The sequence below is a fragment of the Ixodes scapularis genome, unplaced genomic scaffold (assembly GCF_016920785.2).
Source record: "Ixodes scapularis isolate PalLabHiFi unplaced genomic scaffold, ASM1692078v2 PGA_scaffold9__187_contigs__length_104089568, whole genome shotgun sequence".
NCBI lineage: Eukaryota > Metazoa > Arthropoda > Arachnida > Ixodida > Ixodidae > Ixodes > Ixodes scapularis.
Window position 1 is genome coordinate 24,074,639 of NW_024609884.1, and position 22,851 is coordinate 24,097,489.

Below are 22,851 nucleotides of genomic sequence, written 5' to 3' on the forward strand. Positions count from 1 at the left end.
AGGTTTTAATGTGATTCCTTTGGTAGCCGGCTTCAGTGAAAGCCAACATTAAAGATTAATTGTATTAACATGCTCAGCTAAACATTTATATCTTTACAGTTTAAGGAGTATCAAAAGCGAAGTCATTTAAACAGTAATTATTCTACAGCAAGGGCTACGAGCGTAACAACTTATTAAAGAAAACGTTTCACATACCCGAAGCACCTACTATAGGGAGTATTCACTGGACGCCATATTTGTGGGTGCTGTTTAGAGCGCTTGCTCAGAACGAGCTCACATCAATAGGCTGCTAAGGCCGGCACTCTTGATGGTGCGGAATGCACGTTGCAAAAGAACTGTGGAAGCTCGCCATCAGCACGCGCTCAGCATTCGCGCACACAGCTATGGCCGCCAGTGAATACTCCCTATAGACGATTGTAAGCATGGCACAGCGACTGGTGCCCCATGAGTGCAAGCACGTGCAGCTTGCGCGTGAACATAGCTTTGGCAAGCTTGACATTAGACGGGCTTGTCCGCACGAGAAGAGACATGGCGGCGGACAGTGGCCTTGTTTGCCATCGTCTATACGTGGGGACAATTTTTCTCGACAACGAAGCCAAAGCTACGGGTACTCGTGCGCTCGCGCACATTGAGCGCCGATCACAGCTGTGCTCGCGCGCTCTTCACTACTTCGAAAATGACAGAAAAAGTTGTCCCCGAGTATAATAATCAAGTATTGGTAAATCGATCAAAAAGAATAGTAGTCCATGTATTTAACTTCTGCTAGTAGGCGTTGTCAATTGGTGATTTTTTTTTTTTTTTTTTTGTAATCCACAGTCTATTCTGCATCCGTTCAAACTTCAGGATGTTTGAAAGTAAAGTATGTTTTTGAACAAGTGCCTTTCTTTTTTTTTTTTTTTTTTTGTCCTGAACAACGTTTCGTTTCGATGCCGCTCTGTGTCATTTGCTCAACTTGCTGCATATGTCACGCCAAGTGTATACCGGCGTTTTTTTCTTTTTTTCTTAAAGCGTTAATTTGACCCGGGTATTCCGAATGTGCTATAAACAGAGTCCGTATAAATGCGATCGAAGATGGCGATATTTGATCATGCTTTTCATTACCGAAACGTGAAATACCGTTGAGAATGGTAATCCATCTCGAGCATCGGCTCTCGGCTCACCGGTTCCCTCGGCGCCTGGAATGAGAAAAACTGTACGTAGATTTGATCTCGTTTTTCACGTAAAAACGGAGCGCGGTGAATTTTTTTTTTTTTTGTATCATTGGTTAGAAGCACGTAGATCAAGCTAGCACCCTAAAATTACTGTCAGACATCTCTTTACTGGACGTTTAATAGAACGCATATGTGTAAGACCAAGCGTCATTCGCGTCTTCGGTTCAAAGGTGAAAGGGGCACGTGACTCAACTGTGCATCACACCATGTACTCCGTTCTCCCCCAAGCTGAGACTGCAGTGGGAGCTACGTGGCCGCCGTACCAATCAGCCGCCCTCCCTCTCATCACCTGACCCGGCTCTCTGAGCGCGAGTATGGGCGGGATCGTGATGACGTGGCCAAAGAGAGGCGCAATGGCTGGTCCGACGAGGACGTAAAGTTGTTGTCGCTGTATGCGATGGGAACAGAAATAGAGGCAATTATGGTGTAAGCTCATAGACCCGGCTGTTTTCACCGCAGTCTCAGCTCTATAGGGGCGAACGGAGTGTTGTCGGTAACACGTTAAGAACCCAGTACAATGCTCCGCCTTCATGGTACGCACTCGTCGCCTCCTGCAGCAGGGCTTTGACTGCGCGTGCGACGCAGTGTTTGTTACCCAAGGCATCGAGCGCGTGCTGGAGGCGGTGCACGTATACGGTAGGTTCTTAACTGTTACGACTACAAGTCCGAGCGCAGCCGGCGCTATACGATGGAGCCGATCGAGCAGTGCCAAAAGCGCATCGTCACCGCGCTCGTCGTCTTTCTGCGTTAGCTAAATCCCCGCCTCAACCGATCACGCGCCGTGAATGTGCAGCAGCGCTATAGCAAGCACACAAAACCCGCGCCAAAGAAAGCAGCGAAGTGTCTCGTCGCGTAGGCAGTGCTGGCGGTAACGCGTTATAAGTAACGGCGTTACCGGTAACGAGTTTCTCTTTTTTCAATAATGCAGTAACGTACTCCACATTTTCTCAAATCAGTAAAAGGTAACGTAGTTATGGTACACTTCTTCCCAAGACCTGGCAAATCATTCGTGTTTCTATCCTTTCTTTTACCTTAAGTCTAGACGCAGCCGACGCTGTGTACCAGCTGATGAGACGAATCAGAGAGCGTCAAAAGCGCATCCTCGTGGTGTTCGTCCTGTTCCTGCACGTGTTCTATCGTCACTCAACCAATCGTAAACAGAAAAGGCCCAGTGACTTGCGCTTTTGACAAGGCTTGAAGCGTCCCATTAGCTCGTAGCGTCGGCTGAGTCTGGACTTAAGCTGAAGGGAAGTATAATGTGCCATTTGTCTGGGTGAGCCATGCACCACCGCACCGTCTTTTTTTTTTAAATATATTTTTGAGGCGCCAAGTTATTAATTACTGAACTCATTCCACATGTTTTCAAAATCTTGCCTGTCCTTTCTCCGTGCAAAAAAATTCCACCAAAAAAACGCCGTCGTTTTTTGCTTTAGGCCTCCTGCGCTGAAGCTTTGAACAAACTGTGGCGCCCTCATTTTGGGTAGTACAAGCTCACCTGGTAGGACCTCGCACTACTCGTGTCGCGTTGGCTGAGCTTTTTTTTTTTTTTTTTTTTTTCTGTGTAGTGGTGAAGAACGTAGAAAACACCTTTCGACGTCCGAAATCGGTTAGATTCAACGCCCGCGAGACAATCGAAAGTTCCAGATTCATGCCACCACCACTAGGGCACGCGTCTCTTATCTCTGGGTGGTGTCGTCAGAACATATGGCGTCCCGCCGTTTTTTCTCACTTTTTTTGGTATGCGTGATACGGCGTTTTTTTGGTTTTGCTTCGACGGCGTTAGATTTTTTTCTTTGCATTTGTTTTTTTCGTTATCGCGTTCTCCACCAGAACAGGCAAGCTTCTACATATGTGACATTTTGAGACGCTCGAGTTTGTACTACCCAAAGCCAGTCCTAACAAGTTCCTTTTCGCCGCGCCTCCTGGGCAACGCAGGAGGCCTTTAGTGTACAAAAACGCAGATGCAAAATAAAAAAAAAAAACGCTGTAACTGTCAATTTATAAATAAAAAGTAACGTGCGTTAGTTTTTATCAGTAACGGTGACGGTAACGCGTTCCTTTTATTTTCAGGTAACGTAGGTCGGTAACACGTTCTTTCATTTTGCAAGTAACGAGTAACGTGTTTCGTTGCTTTTTTTTTTAGGTAGCGCCTACAACACAGCCAGTAGGGCAGGCCAGTCTATCTGATCGACTGGCTCGCGGTCAGACATTTCCTCGAGTGCTCCTCCTCTCTAACTTACCTTGGCCAGGAAAACCGAAGTCAAGTGTCGTACGTGAAGAAATCGGTTTTTAATGGACAGGCGCAAACACCGCTATACCGGTCTTTCAAGATAAGCGCCGCTTCGGAGACGGCGTGGACGAGGCAGCGCGCTTCGTCGAAATTTCCGCGCGAAGAAGCCGCCGAACTATCATCGCCGGTTGTTTATCTCGTACCGGTGATAAGGAGCGAGTCTTTAACAGGAACTCGTCTGTTGTTGTTTTCTTTTCTCTCTCTTTTTTTTTGCAATTGCACATGGCTTGCGTTGTGTGTTTTGGACTCACGGAGTGTCCCGGCAGGCCGACTCTGAGATTGCCGATTATGGAGAAAACTGCGGTCGATGCTTCTTGTTTTTATATGTTCGTCTTGTCGGATGACAGGAAACGTTAATGGTGCGATATGAAGAATACACACGCCGTCACTAAGACGTCATTGTTTGATATGAGGGGCGTTCATTTGCCCTTGATATTGACAAGCGATAGGTCAGAACAACGCTTTCCAAACACTCCAAACGGCGTGACTTCATGCGCCGTTTTCTTCCGAGAGTTAAAAAAAAGACAGGTTGCGTGCTTATGTCTTGTGGAAGAATGCGTATCAGGATTCGCCGAGTAGACCTATAGGTAAATTACCCAAGCATCAAAGAGAATGCAGGGATTGGAGTTCCACGCGCCGCAGGTGCTGGCCTCAGCAGTAGCATAGCCTGACAAAGCCTCGCAGATAGCCACGAGACGCGGCCGCCGAAATTAAAAAGGTAGAGCGACAGACAACGGATGAGAGGAAAGCCACGTGACGGGCGCCCCGCTGCGACGAGACGCCGGAACACACTTCTCCCGAGCGATGGAATGTCCGCTCGTGCTTCTCGCGTTCCTCGGGCTTCTTTTCTCGTCGGGTTTGAAAACCATGTTTCGGGTCCTCGCCGCTGCAAAGTTGTGCGCTGACGACCAGGTTCCCCGAAAAATGCTCTGTGCTACCAGATCCTCGCGCTTCAAATCTGCGACCAGGCACTCTATGGCTCCTTCGTCGAACTGCCAGGCTTTATGAATATAGAGGAGGCTATGGCAGTAGTAACTTTTCTAAAGGAAATGCCTAAAACAAATTGCACCTTGCACGCGCGTTCGTCAACGCTTTATTTTGGTTATTTACTTCGAATCTTCTATACAGGGAAGGCGTGCGCGTGTGGCGCGTGGAACACCAATCCCTGTATTCTCCTTGACGCTTGGGTTATTTAGCAATAGGTCTATTGCTCTCCCGAGGAGACAAGTAAAAAGAAACTGAGCAGAAATCCAGCTTGTTGATATTAGGGAGCTTTCCTTAGATCGCAACTCTCTCCGCAACCCACTAAGAAATCAGGAACTCTGCACACAAGGCTGGCGACGCTCATTTGCAGTAGCGTTGTCTTCGTTGCAAACAACATAGCGGAGATGAAAAAAAAAAAAAACGGTTTATGAACTTCCGGTATCTATTTTCCTGGCCTTCCCTTTGCATGAAGTGACCTATAGGAAGTATTCACTGGCGGCCATATCTGTGTGCGCGACTGTTGAGCGCGTGCTGATGGTGAGCTTCCGCAGTTCTTTTGCAACGTGCGTTCCACACCATTATGATTGCCGGCCTTAGCAGCCTATTAATGTGGGCTCGTTCTGAGCATGCGCTCTAGACAGCACCCACAAATGTGGCGCCCAGTGAATACTCCTTATTGTCCAGTTCTACACATAGCGGGACGTGTCGCCTAGTGTCGGTAAAATTGCTCACAAGCTCGCAATTCTGAGAACGTTTTACGTTCACAGCATTGACCAGGAGGATAAAATAAAAGTTTTTACCGTTGGACCAACCAGTAGTTTGTGCGGAAGTCAAGGCGCGCCACCTTCAATTATTGCTTTTGTGACATAGACGCGGCGCGTTGCCTGTGTCCTGATGATGTTCCATGCATATTTTCAAAGATGTATACTCATTAAAAGCAAGGTGCGTTACCCTGGTCACATACTAGAACGGGTTGGCGCTGCGCATCGTAGCACGTAACCGGCTGACGCTAACCGAAAGCGGGGCACAACAGCAAGCACCCTGAAAACTTGTCGCGTCCCCTGTTCTTAAAAATTATTCCGGAATCGCGGAAGGTCTCTGCAGGTTCCCCGCATCTCGATCCACAAGCATCTCTGCTTCTCCGTCATGATGTGCGGCACGTTCTACATCATCGACCATGCGGTCTTCACGCTGGACGATGCCAAGCCCACCAGGTTTACGAAGAACCTGACCAACCTCAACGTGGTGCGTAAACATCCGAACGTTCACTTCTGTGAACTTTCAGAAGCCACTGGTGGCTTCTGAAAAGTTCCTATCGGGGGTGGTGAAAGGAGGGACTCATTTTAGGTTTAAGCGTCCAGTTTTAACCTGATTTATTGGCCTCCATCGCTCGAACACATTTTTTTTTTTTTAATTTCTTATAAAGGGACGAGAATTAAACAAGTGCTGCCTTCACCACATCAGGTTCGGCGGACATTAGATGAGGGGATAATCGTCATGGTAAGTTGACACATTAACTGAAATCTGTTAATTAACTTTTTAATTATTGGTTTCAGAGGTCATGTTGCAATGAGAGTAATGAAGGCAATTAGTGTTGGAGACCACACCAGTTGAACGAATTTGTAGAAGATAATGATTTTGTCAGATATTACTCGATTAATTTTCATATTTTTCTCACCTCATTTAAAATTGCGCGCAAAAAAAAGCGCCGCCAAGCTCTGCCCGCAATCCACTCACGTATTCACTTCTGTCGTCTGCGCACCCACCAAGGATACGCTGCCGCGATAACGACGACATAACTGAAACGACTACGTTACTCTTCCAAGTGTCATTGTAAGCAAGGCTTGTGACACTTTTTTTTTTTTGCGCAATTTTTAAATTGGAGAAGGAAACGTGAAAATTGATAAAGTAATATATATATATATATATATATATATATATATATATATATATATATATATATATATATATATATATATATATATATATATATATATATAAAAAACATTGCATTTTCGCAGTTCTTGAAGTTGCCTGGTCTCTCATAGTAAGTGCTTTCATACTGCAATTGCAACGTCACCCGTAAAACAAGTAATTAAAAGTTAATGAACGGAATTGAGTAAATTAGCCAACTTACCATGACGATTAATTCCTCAACTAATATCCGCCGAGACTGATAAATAAATGGTGAAGAACACTCACCCCCTTTTAAAAAAGTCTGTTAGAATTAAAAATGAGCGAGAACTCTTGTACAAACTCATCTCCTTGTTCTTAGTGATAGAAGTAGCAGATACAAATGTTGAAGAAAGTGAAAGCGCACTCGCGTAGTTACATAATCAACGATTCTAAAATAATATATTCTTAGAGAATCCTTCCTTTCTAGATAATATTTCCTGTATATCGCAGCGCCGGGCGTACGGTCGAAACGCAAGTAACTTTAGGGATTACTGGGTCGTTTCAAAGCATTGCTATAATTGCAGTAGCAGTGGAAGAAGTTGCAAACCGTACTTGAAGTTATTTTATACATAGTCGTCCGAACACACATAAAATGTGCATACGATACTCCCTTCATGAACATGTCAGCGACGTTGTGACTGTGCATGTCTTCCCTGCAGTGGTGGTGCAAGTTGCTGACCGCATTGAACCGGTACTTCATGGTGAGCCAGTACAGCTGGATGCTCTGCGAGGGTTGCTACCTGCACAGGCTGGTCGCCCAGGCATTTTCACAACAGATGAATCTCAAGGTCTACTACGGCGTCGGCTGGGGTGCGTTAATCGTCCCGTGATGAAAAACAAAAACAAAAAATAGTGGACATTCATATTAAAAATAGCACAAAAGAGACGGGACAAAAATACAGAAGCACACAGGACAAACGCTATTTTTAATATGAATGTCCACTACCAACTTGCCCAGCAGACCAAGCTTTTAAAAAATAGTGGTTTGCAGAAATCGAGCATCGTCGACAAGCAGCTCGAACCATTAGTACCTCCTTAGGATTGATGTCAAGGCATAGGCTGCGCGCCAGCAGCGCCAACCTGGGTGCATCGTCTGCTAATGCTGGCATTGGGCTTTGTTGCAAAAAGATACATTGGGAGAAGGTTGAGGTTGGCTATACGGTAGACGATGGCATTTCCTCTCTAAAGCGCGCTTGCGATGTGGCAGAGTATAAGAACGAACTTTCGTTCTTTCTAGGAGCACCCGTTGTTCTTGTCATTATCTACAGCGTGCTTCGAGCTACGAAGTCCGATGTCAGGTGAGAGCCAAAGGACTAACTTCGTTCACAAGGTCTCGGAGATAAGCTTAATGCGCCGTTCTTCGCAGGTGCTGGAGGAACTTGACAGTCTACGACTATGTGTTCACGGGCCCGATTCTGGCAGCCCTCGCTGTAAGTGGCATCGCGCTTCTGGGCTCGTTTTCCCCTCTATTTCGCGATGAAGCCATTCTTTGTCACCTTGAGTGACGCCAGCATGTGACCAAGTCAAAATATAAATGGGTGCTGGCAGGGAAGCTCTATACTCATCTATTATTCACAACTTTTAGTGAACGCCGTATCGCGGTTCAGCGATCGTGTTTTCTACTTAGGGGATGAGAGCTTAAGGCCGCAATGTTTCGCTTACGACTCTTTTTCGCCGTTTTAGGTACGTACAGCCGACAGAGCTGACACAATGAAGATTAGGCGTCAAAAGTACAACCTGGTACACATTTTCTAACTTGATGCCCACCATTTTGATAGGTGCCACTACGCTTTTTAAACTTGCAAAGTTTCGAATACTTACTCAGTTTTGTAGCTAGTATAAAACGTCCTAAATGCTGCCGATAGAATATATTGAGTCTTGGCGCAGCCAGGGGTGTGGCTTATAGAGCTTCAGACCCCCCCCCCCCCCCTCACACACACACACACACACACACACCAAAATCCAGTCGACCCTACAATATACACGCGCATTTTGACCCCCCCCCCCCCCCCCCCCCCCCCCGCACCCCAATTCATAAGTATCAGGGCCACCACAGCCCCCCCCCCCCCCCCCCTCGAAAAAAATGCCTGGCTACGCCACTGCCTCACACAGATCGTGCTTGCGCCAGCAACTTTGACCCTATTTTACATCATCTACGAAAGATAGTAGAGAACCTCTTATCAACTAAGAACCCAACGTGCGATGACAAACATTCGAGCAGCGTGATCTGGCCACCTTGGTAAAAAAGGCAAAGGAGGGAACCAGCCCACAAACGAAACAATACCTATGATGATAGCTGCTAGTGGCCGTTTTGTGCAACAGCACATAAAAGAAAGCCAAGATCTCTCGCCGAGGGACACCAGAGCGCATAATATTCAGACAAAATTGAGAAGAAAAATCACAACCCTCGCATCATCACCATACAACGTGGGCCAAGAGTCTCGTTCAAATTGTCTTTCGTGGCTATGGGTGACAAAAAACAAGTCAGTCTCCTGTTGAAAATTATTCGTGTCAGTAAAGAATGAAGACATGATAAGTCGTAAGACACCATTAGCTTTACGAGCTAATGGTTGCATTAGTTGCAGATGGTAAAACCTGAGCGAGTGGGAAAATAAAAAAGAAGTAAAAATAACTTCCACTCTTAGATATAAGCTTTCAACGTGAACAGGTTTTACCACTTCGAACGATGAAACTCTTAATTGATGTTTGTTTGTATAAATATAAACTACGATTAAAAAAGAAAGACGCAAGACTTAATGGTAGTGACGTATTAGTAAATTAACGTAAATGTTTTTGTTTTCTTGAATGCAAGGTGAATATCTTCTTCATGACTCACGTCGTCTACATTCTGGTGACCAAGCTTCGTCAAAGCAACGTCAGCGATACCGCGAACTTCAGGTGAGCTGGAAAGCAAAACTGAGTTCATCCTTCAACTATCATTCGTTGACTCCGATTTAGATAGCCTGCTATTAGACTCCCCATAGAACTGTCCATCCAATGGTCAGTCAATAAACATTTGTGGCACCTTTGTAGGCTTAGAACCACAGCCATCTTGTCGCAAAGCGGGTAGACATATTATTTAGAAATTACTACAGTAATTAAAAGGACTACAACATTCTAGAGCTTCTAGATAATTTTCTAGAGTGTCAGGTTTCTCACCACTTACCCAAACATTATTTTGGTAGCGTGGGGAAATTTAATTTTGTATCTATATATTTCAATATTATCCAGGCTCGTTGATGGTATACTAATAACAATTCAGTGCACATGTTTGCTTCGCGAGCGAATGGTTTATTACGAGATAGAAACAAAGTAAGTCAGCATATTTAGTTACTCAAGTCATCACATTGCATTTGTGGGTAGTGCAGGTTACGACAGATGGATTCATGTCACTGTACGACTATCCCTGGCGAATTTGTGCGGTATTCCGAATTGCTGAGCCAAACTGCACGAACAAGCAACTCGGTTTTTTTTCTTTCTTTTTTTTTTCTTTTTTCCAGTCGCTGAAGGTTGTGACCCTACTCCGTTCACCCTTAAAGGGTTCATGAAACGATATTGGGTTGGAATATTCATGACTTTGCAGAGGCATACTGGTCCTAGTCTGACCCAAGTATACTCGCACAGACCGCCACTGATTCAGAAGCTTCTTTGTCGCAATGAAATTGCGAGGATAAAAGGGGACTATTTCTTTCAGTCTTGCCGTCGCAAAGCTTGATGACGCAATTGTAGGGAAAATTGGTTGTGGGTATGTTTATACAGCCTTTGAAGTTTGTCTGTCTTCCACAAGCGACTTGTGTCTCAGCTGTAGACAGGGATGGGCAGTATTTTAAATACAAGTATTTGAAATACGTATTTCAAATACTTTGTGTATTTAGCATTTGTATTTAATTACAAATTGGGTAATGTATTTGACGTGTGTATTTAAATACTAAAACGTGGGTATTTCAAATACAATTGTAATTAAATACAGTTTTGTGGGCGAAAATAATCCCTCAAATTTAATGTCACGACAATTCTTGTTTTTATGCATGTGATAGTAAGATATAGTCTCCATCCTTTATTCGGCCATGGGGCTTTTTTCTTTCTCTCCTCCGGCTTTATTTTAAAGGCACTGTCCAGAGCAGGAAGAAAACTACGTTCTGCACCGAATGCAGTGTCTCTCAATCAAGTACAAGCGTTTAGTCACTTTGTGATTACGGTGCTAGTCCAGGGCAAGAATAGTGACGAAATCGACGTTCGCAGGCAGACTGGCTAAATAAGTGCCTGCAACAACTTGTGATGCTTTCCAGCGTGATTTCCATCCATATTTTTGCCTGGAACATTCTAAATGCGCGGGTCGTCCAGATTTTCGTAACTGGTACGAGTTGCAACAATAAAAAATTCTCTAGCTAGTGCTGCGCGTCTTGGTCGTCTCGGTTCTTTGTTGGTCTATACCAAAATGTAATCGACAAAAAAGCTGCTTGAAGCTCTGTACTTTTTTCAACTATTACGTCCAAGCTGATTACATTTTTTTTTTTGTGATTATATTTCTACTACGTTACTAGTGGAGGAGACCAAATACATTTGGTTGTATTTGTATCTTGTACTTAAATACTTTTTTGGAAATGTAATTAGATTTGTAATTAAATACATTTTTGACGAAGTATTTTGTATTTGTATTTCGATACATATTTGGATGTATTTTGCCCATCCCTGGCTGTGGATGAGCAATTTAGCCAGTGCAGTATAACCGCTAGCCTGGGGTCCTTGTATGCTCATCCAGATCGAAACGGGCAGTGGTAGGGATTGAGCCCAGGATCCTGGGTTCTGCAGCGCGAGCTTTCTCTCCACGTGCTCCAAGCTGGTGTGCGCTAAACCACTCGGCCACTGATCCCCCTTTAATTTAGGATCGAAACCACCCGTCTGACGACTGTCGAGCATGGCTCATGGCTTGGACACAAGAACTGCGTGAGCACTCGACTTCGGCTCGTAACAGTCAATGTCTCAGCGGACACTGGGGTAGTGGTTCGTATCCAACCATTGGGGTGATGAGAATGGCCGCGAACTTTAACAATGCCTGAAGCTCAGCACACGTTTTCTACTTTGCCGATCCCAGCGCCCCAGCGCCCCAGCGCCCCAGCGCTGATTGACTATGATTGACGGTGGCGGCATAGGAGTGGCACCAGGCCACGTAGCCGCTTGTTCTGGCTCCGAATTGAGAGGATGAACGATGCTCATATTTCTCAAATTCATTTGCCGACTGACATTGCTTAGAAAGAAAAACTAAGGCAAGTTTATTCGGTTTGTAACGGTAGGGAGTGATTCTAAGTAGCATTCAGGGAAAGTAGAAAAATAGTTTGATGACCCCTTTGAGCTGAGACAGCAGCCATTGCCACATGAACGAGAGCTCTAGGTCGCTGCTTTGAAGCGTTCTTCCGCAGAACGAGCACTCGCGCTGGAAATGCACGTCTCAAAGACAGGCTCGGACTTAGAGCTTTTGAATAAAGTTTTCATCCTCCTCCTTATGTCATTTGGAATGGAGGCAACATCTCCTCGTAGTTTTCGTCTTGCCACAATTGCTTGTCGTTCCCGAGCCCGTAGGCCTTCTCAGGCCCGAAGAGGCTGTGGCTCGGTGCTCGCAGGTAACAGGCATATTAAGACGGCAAGTTGGGCTTATCGGTTGTACATTCTTGAAGCTATACTCCTAAAGACAGGGACAAATTATCTCTCCTATTGGAATCTATCTTCTGTCCATGTCTTTAGGCGTTTTACTTAAAGAATAACAGATATACCCTTGTTTGTTTTTTCTCGTGAGGCATTGCAGGAAAGTACTTCGCGCGGTGCTCATCCTCATTCCCATCTTCGGATGCCATTTTATTCTGACCACCTTCGTGAGTCCGGCGTCATGCAGCGCCTACCTGAGCAAGCAGTACGCCGAGTGGACCATCGTGGGGCTCCAGGTGAATAGCCTCGGTTCACAACTAGCTGCGGTCCTGCGGACGTGATTCGTGGAACTCCGTCCAAACTGTTTTCCTTGTTGCAGGGCTTATTCGTGTCCCTCATCTTCTGCTATTTTAACGGAGAGGTAAGTCAAGACTTCGAATCATTCACTTTTAGCACGGAGCGCTCTTCAAAGAAGTGGCATTTTTGTTGGTGGACCTAAAGAGCGTCGTTTCTTACAAGGACAATCATGTCTGCGCGAACGCCCGATACAGGCGTCACGAGCAGGTTATTAAAAAACAACAACAACCAAATATTGCGTCTTGGTCTGGTCCCACTCTTTCGAAGACTGCACGGGGCATGCAGTTCGTGGATATGTGTGCTTGTCACGACTCGTGAAATGAAGTGACGAATGCGAGTGCGTAACTTCGTTCGGTGCTCGAGGTGCGCGAGCCCACGTGCGTCATGCGTCAGAAAGTTGCCCCGAGTAGTATACGTGTGCGTTAACCCCCATTGTGAGTTCTCGTAGTTTCCCCTTCATCTGGAATTATAGTAAGCCCACCTGACGTGGAGTTATATAGACGCTTTAAGCACACGCCAGTTTGAGCCGCCATAGCCACTGATCTTCACTAGAGGGGGCTGGATGGCGCATTGAGCAAACAGGTATGAAGCCACCGGAAGTAAGCGGCTTGTCCCGGAAGTGTGCGCTTGGCAGGCTTTGTAACCCTTCCCAGTGCTTGTTTGAAAAGCGTCGAGGGCGCTGGAAGAGCCTGCTTGTTGCGCAGTAGGAGCGCATGCAGACCCGAGAAGTATCACGGGAAGTCGTTCAATGTTAACATTTTGAGATTCTATAGTTGATCAAGTGTGAATATGTCCCAAGTTCAAATGCCTCATTCTCGGGATTTAATCCAGAACGGGAGTATTAAAACCCAGTCAAACACACAAAAAAGCATGGTCCAAAAATCGACTGAATGCACTAGGAAGCCCAGCGCACGCCCGACTTCCGGGACAAGCGTTGAACTTCCGGTGGCTTCACATGCGCCAGGTTCGGAGAGCAGCTAAGCGCCATCCAGCCCCCTATAGTAGAGATCAGTGGCCATAGCCGACCTTCTCTTGTTTTACCGAGATGCCGAGCCACTGAAGCGGGCGTTGACGAGTTTCCACAAAAGCCTATGCTGGGGAGAAGGACGCAGTGGCACCTAAAATGGCAATAACCTGTCGTGCTGTGGCAGAGATGAAGTGAAGCGAACGGAATAAGAGGGAACAAAAACTGAAGGTCGGTTATGGCGGCGCCCATGCACAGCTGCCTGAAAGCGTCTATATACTTTCTTTCCACTGTTCACTGTTTACCGCACGCACCAGTACTCGAGATAAAGGATGGAGAAACCCGCGCAAGTCGATCAGCTGATTGCTTCAACGCGGAGCGAGTGGGCCGATACAGCAACTTTGTAGTTTGAGATAGCGGTCAGACAGTTTCATCGGCTTGAGAGACCAAGATACGAATGCCGCAAGCCAAAAGAGGCGTACGAGGTGGGCTCACTCTCAGCAATATTGACACAATAAACCACGTAGGCAAGCCAATAATTAGGAACTTCTCCAACGCTCGCAACACGCGACCATGAAAACAGCGTTCTAGCGTTCTGTGATGCACGAGCCACGGTCCAATACAAGCGTCTGTCAACATCTGTCGATGTGCGGTAAAAATCGACCGAGAGGAATTAAAAACAATCAACAAAATTAATATGCAGTCGTTCCAGCTATTCTGTTTTTCTTTCTTTCGCATGGCATCCGCGAGCAAGGTGGGTGAGCGTCATGACGCACAAATAAAACGCGACCTAAAATATTCGCTTTGACTGACCAGGTGCACTGTAAAACTTGAGAGCTACTTTTCTTTCGAAGCGAACTGGTGGGAACAAACCTGGACAAACTTGATGCGAGCCGAATTCCCTATTGCTTCCAGCCATGTGGCTCGCAAATTCTCATCCATGTAGGCATCTTCTCGGTATTGAAACCATGGTTGCAATCATGACGGCTGCACAATTCACAAAGCAAAAGGGCCGCTTTTACGGGCACCAACATCTTTATTCAGCATCAACACGCGCAAACAAACAAATCAAGCCAGATCAAGCAACATAGTTGACGTGGGACGATAGGCTTAGGTGAGTCCCGCTACGAAAACAAGCACCCGCACAGCGCTTCGGAAGGCGCGTACTTGCGACAGCTGTTTGTTGCAAGCAAGGTCGGTTAAGGAGATATTCCTCTAAATACCTCGGTAAACGCAAAAAACTCGAACTTAAAACGAAAAAAAGAAAGACGAGCTCGACGAGCTGCGCTTGTTGAGCACACCGCCGACGCCGGCAGCCATGTTCGTTATCGTTTCACACCAATGTGGAAAAGGCAATCTTGGGATACTTTTGAAAACAAATGTAACTCTGTCGAAAATATTTGTTTCTCAAACATTAAAAAAGATTGTAAATTAAAATACTCGAAGGCGAGCAAGCGTTCTAAAATGCGTCTTTGACGCATCGGAGCGCAAAGAGAGCGGCACGCCAATCAAAAGACAACTTAGAGCACGCGTAGATAACGCACGATGACGAGGCAGCCAAGCTCGCGCCCACGTGCGTTTGCACGTGGGCGCGTTCGGGGGTGCAAACAAATGCACAAGGTGCGCAAGAAGCTGACGAACCTGCACGCCGCATTACGGCACGGAGATACAATTTTACAACCAACACTTCACACGTTAATCATTTCCAACCAAACAGAGCGCCGAGAAAAAGGTGCGTGGTTATCTAAGCACCGGGCGGCGCCGAGAGCAGGACTACCCCCATCTAAATTGCGTCTAACGGCATAAATATTAATAATCTTTCTTTTTTCTTTCATGGAAAAAATTGCAATAAAATTATCTGTCCCATCTGGGCTATGATGAAAATGCAGTTAATGCAAAGGTGCAAGCGAGCTGGACAAGAATGATGATAATAATCCCTGGGGAAGGGGCGCAAGGAGGACAAACGACAAACACGAATCTCCAAAGAGAACTAGGCGACCGGTGCGCGAACGAAAAAATCCGCCTGGTCCTGGTATGGGAACGCGACAGAACAGCACACGACAAAATAGCACGCGACAAAACAGCACGGTCAAAACAGCACGCGTCAAAACAGCACGGCGTCAAAACAGCACGGCGACAAAACAGCACGCGTCAAAATAGCACGCGACAAAACAGCACAGCGTCAAAACGGCACAGCGACAGAAGAGCACGTGCCGAAACAGCACGGCGTCAAAACAGCACAACGACAAAACAGCACGCATGTAAAAAGGCTGTAATAGGTAGCGTTTTATGAAAACAAACAGAACGTAAAGAAAAGGGGTTGGACATTGCATGGCATTATTTAACAGATAGTGGAGAAACAATAAAAAAAAGTACGCTGGCGGCGAAGGGATCGCACTCAAGTCAGTGTCCCGAGTGCTGCTGCTGTGTGATTGCTAAAAACAAATAAAGTTAGCGATAGTTACTACTACTTAACTACGCTAATTTCTGAAGAGATTGGTATAGTTAGGAGGGATACCTTCGCGTCGATGTTGGCTGAGTTGTCTGGTCTTTTTTGAAGTATCAGGGAAAGAGGAAAAGTCATTGGGAAAAGGATATCCATAAGTTCAAGTTATGAAAACTTCCTGGTTTGTGGCGGTCCGGTGAGGTTCCGTAGTACTCCTCGTTTCGTAAATACCACCTAAGCGTAGAACGTCCCCCCCCCCCCCCTCAAAAAAAAAAAAAAAAGAAGAAACCCGGAGATGCGCTGATTACAGATGCATTGATAGAAACGGTAAGATAAGGTGACTTTAATGTGGAGTGTATTCAAGGTGTACCATTGGCACCGATTCTGCGGTGCCCATTCGGTCTTAACTGAAAAAGTTCAGTATTTTAGAGGGCGTTTGGAGTGGTGTGTGTGTGTCTGTGTGTGTGTGGGGGGGGGGGGGGGAGAGAATGTGACTCATAACTAGGGTTTCGTGTTACCCGCCGGTAAAAGTTTCGTCTATTCGGATTTATTTGATAAACTCTGATCTTCGACGTGCCAATCCCCTCCCCCCCCCCCCCCCAAACACACACACACGTATATTTTACAATTAATGGTTTAATCAGCGCGTAGAGTAAATGGCCCTGAGAAAATGCCACCACACGTATCTTTCAAATTCCGGTCAGGACAACAGGTCATTGTACTATCGGGTCATGACAAAAGTCACTGTTTATGTTTCCGGTTCGGGTCATACTATTTGTGCCTGATAGGTAAGAGAGGTTGTGTTTTTGTAACTGTGAAAGCTGTGGACCATAGAAATTATATAAAGTGGGGAAGAGGACAGTTAAACGTCTCTATTTCATTCTTTTCCACTCTGCCTCTTGTGGCCGCGCGGTAGGTTGATGGAATAGCATAGAATGAATACAGGCTTCCCAGCAACTACCTCCAGTAGGGTATCGATTTCAACGTATCGACATTTATCAAAATAACACTTGTGTGCCACTTTTGTTCTAGGACAAATTAGTATTACCAGTAGTAATAGCACAAACGCCAAATCCAACTGAAGAAAATATTAATTGATACAATCGCATTTTTTTTCTTTTTTGTCCAGCATACGTTTAAATGTGGATATTATTTGCTATTTTTAATAAGAAACACTGCGAAATTGAGCTCCGAATTTCGGAGAATTCGGAATCAAACAAAAATAAACTCCGATAAACTCCGAATTTTCAGCAAAAAAAGAAACTCAGAAAAACACTCTCCGAACTTGACGAAAACGAAACTCCGAAAACACGGAACCCTACACATTACTGACCTTATGACCACTTTCTTTCGAAGTTTTCAGCTTGTCTGCGAGATCGGTTCAACTTTCAATAAAAGCTCCGGGGGCGCGGGGGTTTTCAGGACGAAATTTGGGTTTTTCACCTGAGAGGGATCTGTGCCGAATTCTTTTTTAAAAGAAGAGAGTTTAATCGTGAAATCAAACAACGGAAATCAAGAGCGTCCGTGAATGCCGCGCATTCTTTAACACCCCTAGCTTCCGTCTACTAGAGTAGGGCATAAATACGAGTATTTTATTGTCATTTCTGCCGTCGGCACGAATTTATCACCTCTCGCAGTCGTGAAAATGGGGGGAAGCGCACGGACTACAATGCTTGCTAATTTCTCCATTTTGATATTTTCCTCTCCGACCGCTTTCCGACCGAAGTGGTACTGAAGCTCATGCTCGTCCTGTGTACAGATACGAGCACACGACGATAATGTCAGATCATGATAAGGCCCTAATGCGTCTTACAGAAGAGGTCACGTCGGCTGCCAAAGACGCCAACAAATAAGAAGACCAGTACCTGGTGCTCAATATACATTTTACACAAACGCCTTTAATTATTGCATTTTCGTTAGTATACTGGTTTTCGTTAATAAACCTTATATAACTCAAAGCTTACCAGTCTACAAATATTTACTGCAATTAACCTATACATTTTGTTTGAAATAAGAACCGAAAAAAGTGCGCGGAATTTCAAATAATACAAACCGAAAACGCCGAACTCTAGCTATATTGACAATGTCATGTTTGGACGCTGTGCTATTTTGTCGCTGTGCTGTTTTGACGTCGTGCTGTTTTGACGCCGTGCTATTTTGGCACGTGCTCTTCTGTCGCTGTGCCGTTTTGACGCTGTGCTGTTTTGTCGCGTGCTATTTTGACGCGTGCTGTTTTGTCGCCGTGCTGTTTTGACGCTGTGCTGTTTTGACGCGTGCTGTTTTGGCCGTGCTGTTTTGTCGCGTGCTGTTATGTCGTGTGCTGTTCTGTCAGGTGCCCCTGGTATCGAGCCAAAGACTTCTTCATTTTCAATGGAGCGCTCACCAACTCACCCAACCATGAGTTAGACGTCACTAGTGCAAACAGTTTTTTTTAGCTGCCACCAGGCCAGGGTGAACAACAAAGAGAATGAACGGCCTGCACTTTAAGGTTATGATAAAAACGCAGTTAATGCAAAGGTGCATGCGAGCTGGACAAGAACGCGCGCCAAACACCTAGCTATGTTTGGAAATTTGTGTTTGTCCTTTGTCGCCCTTGTTCCCCTTCTCCAGAGATTATTATCGCCATCTAAACTCTTAAAAAAATTTTTTTTAAATTTTATTTTAGTATTTTCTTAAGCCGTTGGTGATTACAGTTATTGCTGTAGAAGCTTTCGTTACAGTCTTGAATGATTCGGCCGACGGTATGTTTGACAATGGGTCGGTAGTTTTATTGCCACCAAACTGTTTCTTTTTGTGCGTGGTAATCTTTGGAAGGTTGCTTAGTAGCAGCTTCTTTCCACAGAAACCCTCGCACGTGATCATTGCAAGGTGACAAAATAAACATACTTTTTTTATACCCTTTGTTGGACCTCATTATCCTGGAGACGAGGGGCTGAGGAGCACTAGCTGTGACCTAACGAAGTAATTACTCATTGAATCCTAATAGGAGTAAAACATCAAGACTTGGCTCATTTGAAAACAACTCCTCCAGTGGATTATATTCTGGTTGTTTATTCTCCACGCCCTGGACTATTCTGTCATTTTCCCGGCAGGTCCAAGGCCTTGTGCGGCGTTCCTACGTCCGATACAGCAACGACAGGAGCCTGAGCAGAAGGCACAGACCCAGTGTGCCTTTGACAACCACTACCACCACCACCACGGCGACCACAGCCATGTGAAACAAATAAAAAGGAAAACTCTCAAATCACTCGATATACGCTGTGCAGCGCTGTAGATTTACGTGCGCACAACGTGTCAAACGACATGAAAGGCCACGGGGGGCAATAGCAAACGGTAGCGCGTCATCCACCCCCGTGTCCAGATGCATAACTGTCTGTTCATGAAGCGCGGTCACCTCTGACAATGCGTGCAACCGCACGATCGGGGACCTTCGGCATTTTGCTCGGTTTGATGCTGTTTTTATGCAAAATCGATACCAGAGAGCATTAACAATGGTAAATGATTCTTTTTTTTTAACGGACCTTTTTATATTAGCGATTGATCAGCGACAGAGTCATCGACACCGAAAGCGTTCGGCCATTTCTAGGCACCGGGGAACTCGAGCACTTCAGCTCAATCACCGGGATCACACTCTCGAGACCAGAAAACACGGTCTGCCATGTTCGTTCATTACCGCAAAACGCTCCGTACCCGCTGCTGCGCTTGTGAATTCACTGCGATTAAAGGTTTCGGTCAGCTTCTGGAGATACAGTTTCTGCCGTTATATAGCTACACTGATTACAACTCGACAAAGGGCGAATGCTACCGTCCCCGTGAAGCACACGTGGCGCAATTCTGCTAGCGATTTTCGGTTCCAACGTCGCTCGTGGAAGCAACAAATACGTGGGCGGCAGCTGAAGTGTTTGCCACACGATACCGAACATCGCGAGCCTGCAGAATTGCACCACGCGAGACGGACTTGAACCTACCAGAACGTTACACTTTCCACAGGAGTGCACTCTGGCGATCTGTTGTCACGAGCCTCGCACAGCCTCTTCGAAGCCCCATATCAGTGATCCGATATTGGAGGAAAGTTTCAACGGATACAGCGCGCGCGCGCAAAAGGATACATATTAGAAACAAATTAAAAAAGATTAATGGTTTTCATGTTTATTTTTTTGTTTCTGAAGTTGTTTCTAAGAGCAATGTTCGTCACAACTATGTCTTGTGACGAACGTTGCAACTCGCGCGTAGTTTGTGCATTTCACACGTGCAGACGAGGACAGTTGTAGAGACCAATGTTGCCATATAGTTTGGGAATTCCGTCGAAATCGACGGAATCTGCCAAGAGCAATGATGTGACTCCTGCGTCCTTTGCGCTATACTGCACCAATGTGCTTATCCTGCTACATCCTGCTACAATTTACCAAAATATGAGGAATTGGCGCCAACATTGCGCCAAAACTTAATTTCACTTTAATAATACTGAAAATTAATTAGGTCAGGCCTCCCTACCCGGCCGGATCGTCGCAATGTAGCTTATGCGATTTTTTAGAACTTTTGATTATCGCCCCAAATAACGTACTATTCGATTAAATTTCGTATCAAAGACTGACACTAGTCAGAAGTTTCGCAAGAAGTCTCATATTTGTGGTCTGTTCTGGCGGGTTAGCTTCGTTGAGTGTGCTTCTCACCGCGCACTGGTGTGCTGTAGAGAAGCGACAAACGCAAAGTAGGCATCGCGATTTTGCGTGTCTTGCTTCGCCGCAGTTCGCCCGCGTGCTAAGGGGAAAACAAGAGTCCTTCAGAGCCGAGACGCGACACAATTCCTCAATACAACTTGCGCTTGTATATATGCTACACCCTAAAAAAAATCCCGTGCGTTTAGTTTCTCGCACAACACTCGGAGAGATAATCACCGCAACCTGCGGAGGCAGCTTAGCGAATGACGACGCTGAAACATATGTTTAGACCAAAAAAACGCAGTCTGATTTGTGACATTAAGCTAGTTTTGAAATTGCATGGGCTTGTCCGCACGAGCAGAGACATGGCGGCGGCCAGTGTTTCCAAAGAAGGGCTCCTGGCAGGTTCCATTTAGACTGTTCGTGCGTATGGCGCGTGAGTTTATCGCCCCCCGAAGCAACGAAAATGCGCTAGGCTTTGGCTAAGGACTTGTAAATACTGGAATGGTGTATATGGGGGTATTCATTGGACGTCATATTTGAGTGCGCTGTTCACTGCGCATGCTTAGAACGAGCTCACATGAATAGGCTGCTAAGACCGGCAATCTTGATGGTGTGGAATGCAAGCTGCAAAAGAACCTTGGAAGCTCGCCGTCAGCACGCACTCAGCAGCAGCTGACTCCGCTGTGCTCGATAGTGGATGCTCCCTATTGGCGGCGAGATGTTTTGGTGACGCCCTCCTACGTTTCCCTCTCGTGACGTCATTACCTTGCGAACAACAAGTTCGATGGTGCTTGTAATTAGCATGGTCGAAGCCTGAAATCATTGCGCTCTGAAACCAACCCTGCCAACACCGCCGAAATTGAAGTTCTTCCATTGCTCTTATTTCCGTCGATGAGAAATCCCTTGCTGACGTCATAGTCAGCATTCGGCCAATCCTGAAAGGCCGACCACAGCGACGCTTTCGATCGTGCACGTTGCCAATAGTTAGTCTTAAGCTATACATTAAAACGTTTAATGAAACACTAATATTTATATGACATTTGAGAATAAATATAATATGATAACGTATCAAGATGCAATAACAAAATCATTAAACAAATGCATACTGCTCTCTTTCAAGACCTTAATCCACTTCCCTTAGACAAATTTCACAACGAGCTTTCTCAAATTAGTTGGGAAATGGCATATAGCAAAACTAAGCCCAACGACGCCTACGGCACGTTTTTGTCTGTATTTAAATCAACTTATATAAAGTGCTTTCAATACAAATCACCAAGAAATAAAACGGCGAAAAAGTTTGATAACAAATAAGTTATTAAAACTTATAAAACAAAAATATCATCTCTTCAAACAATTCTTAGAGACAAGAAGCTCAGATTATGTACATGCATTTGAAGAGTTTTAAAATAAAGTGACCAATTTTCTTAGACACGCTAAATGGACTTATCTTCAGAGCCTTTTCAATGCTGAAATCATGAAACGATGCGACGTTATATGGCAAAGACTGAATACAGTACTTGGTCGTGAGCAGCTGCATACCCAATGTGCCCAAGAACTTATAATAAAGGGTCTGCCAATATCAGGAACGCAGCTAGCTGACTCTTAAAATAACTTTTCTGTATCAATGGCAAACAGCACACATAATCCACGCAGTCTGGAATATTTAAAATCCAGAATCCGTGAAAGCGCGTTTCTAAGCTGTACTAAATGCTGACAAAATTTATCGCATATTTCTTTCCTACCGAAACCGTAATTGTTATGAAGCCGGTGATTTACAAATTCGCCCAGTTAAACACGTCTTAGATATAATTTGTCATCCTTTTGAGCATGTGCATAATCTTTCGCTTATACACGGCGTATTTCCAAAACGTATTCAGTTGGCTAAGGTGGGCGTTTTATTTAAAGGAGGTAACAAAAATGATTTATCGAACTACAAACCAATATCAATTCTTCCAGCTTTATCAAAGTGCCTCGAAAAAAAAATATTAATGATATAATGACATCACTTTTTTTTAAAAGCATAGCGTAATAACGGGGACTGTGTTAGCTTTAGAAAGGGTCGTTCAACAGAGGCATGACTTCTAGCACTAAAACAACGGATCAATAGGATTGAACAAAAATTACTAACACTAGGGGTCTTTGTAGAGTTCTCGAATGCATTCGACAGAATAAACCATGAGACCCTAATAAGAAAACTTGAGCTTTATGGTTTTCGGGGGATATTTTTAAGTTGTTATAAACAATAAAATGTCAGCTATTACACCAATTAATTCTGGGGTACCCCAAGGTAATATCTTTGGACCATTGTTGTTGAACATTTATATTAACGGCATAAT

The 22,851-nt window shown here is 45.1% G+C and overlaps 1 protein-coding gene across 4 annotated transcripts in view; it reads left to right on the top strand.

Moving 5' to 3' along the window:
* The window catches only part of LOC8028084 (calcitonin gene-related peptide type 1 receptor), a 71,153-nt gene extending 52,039 nt beyond the window's left edge, over positions 1 to 19,114 (top strand). For 2 of the 4 annotated variants that reach the window (XM_029995523.4, XM_040503833.2), the window contains exons 8-15: positions 5,580 to 5,730; positions 7,101 to 7,251; positions 7,679 to 7,739; positions 7,808 to 7,871; positions 9,254 to 9,339; positions 12,245 to 12,380; positions 12,464 to 12,505; positions 18,944 to 19,113. In XM_029995523.4, coding sequence (XP_029851383.3) covers positions 5,580 to 5,730; positions 7,101 to 7,251; positions 7,679 to 7,739; positions 7,808 to 7,871; positions 9,254 to 9,339; positions 12,245 to 12,380; positions 12,464 to 12,505; positions 18,944 to 19,069 — 817 coding nt within the window. In that variant the 3' untranslated portion in view covers positions 19,070 to 19,113. Of the gene's footprint in view, positions 1 to 5,579; positions 5,731 to 7,100; positions 7,252 to 7,678; positions 7,740 to 7,807; positions 7,872 to 9,253; positions 9,340 to 12,235; positions 12,381 to 12,463; positions 12,506 to 18,943 lie in introns of all 4 variants that reach the window. The other 2 variants (XM_029995521.4, XM_040218340.3) reach the window with 1 other exon arrangement.
* Positions 19,115 to 22,851: the final 3,737 nt, after the last annotated feature.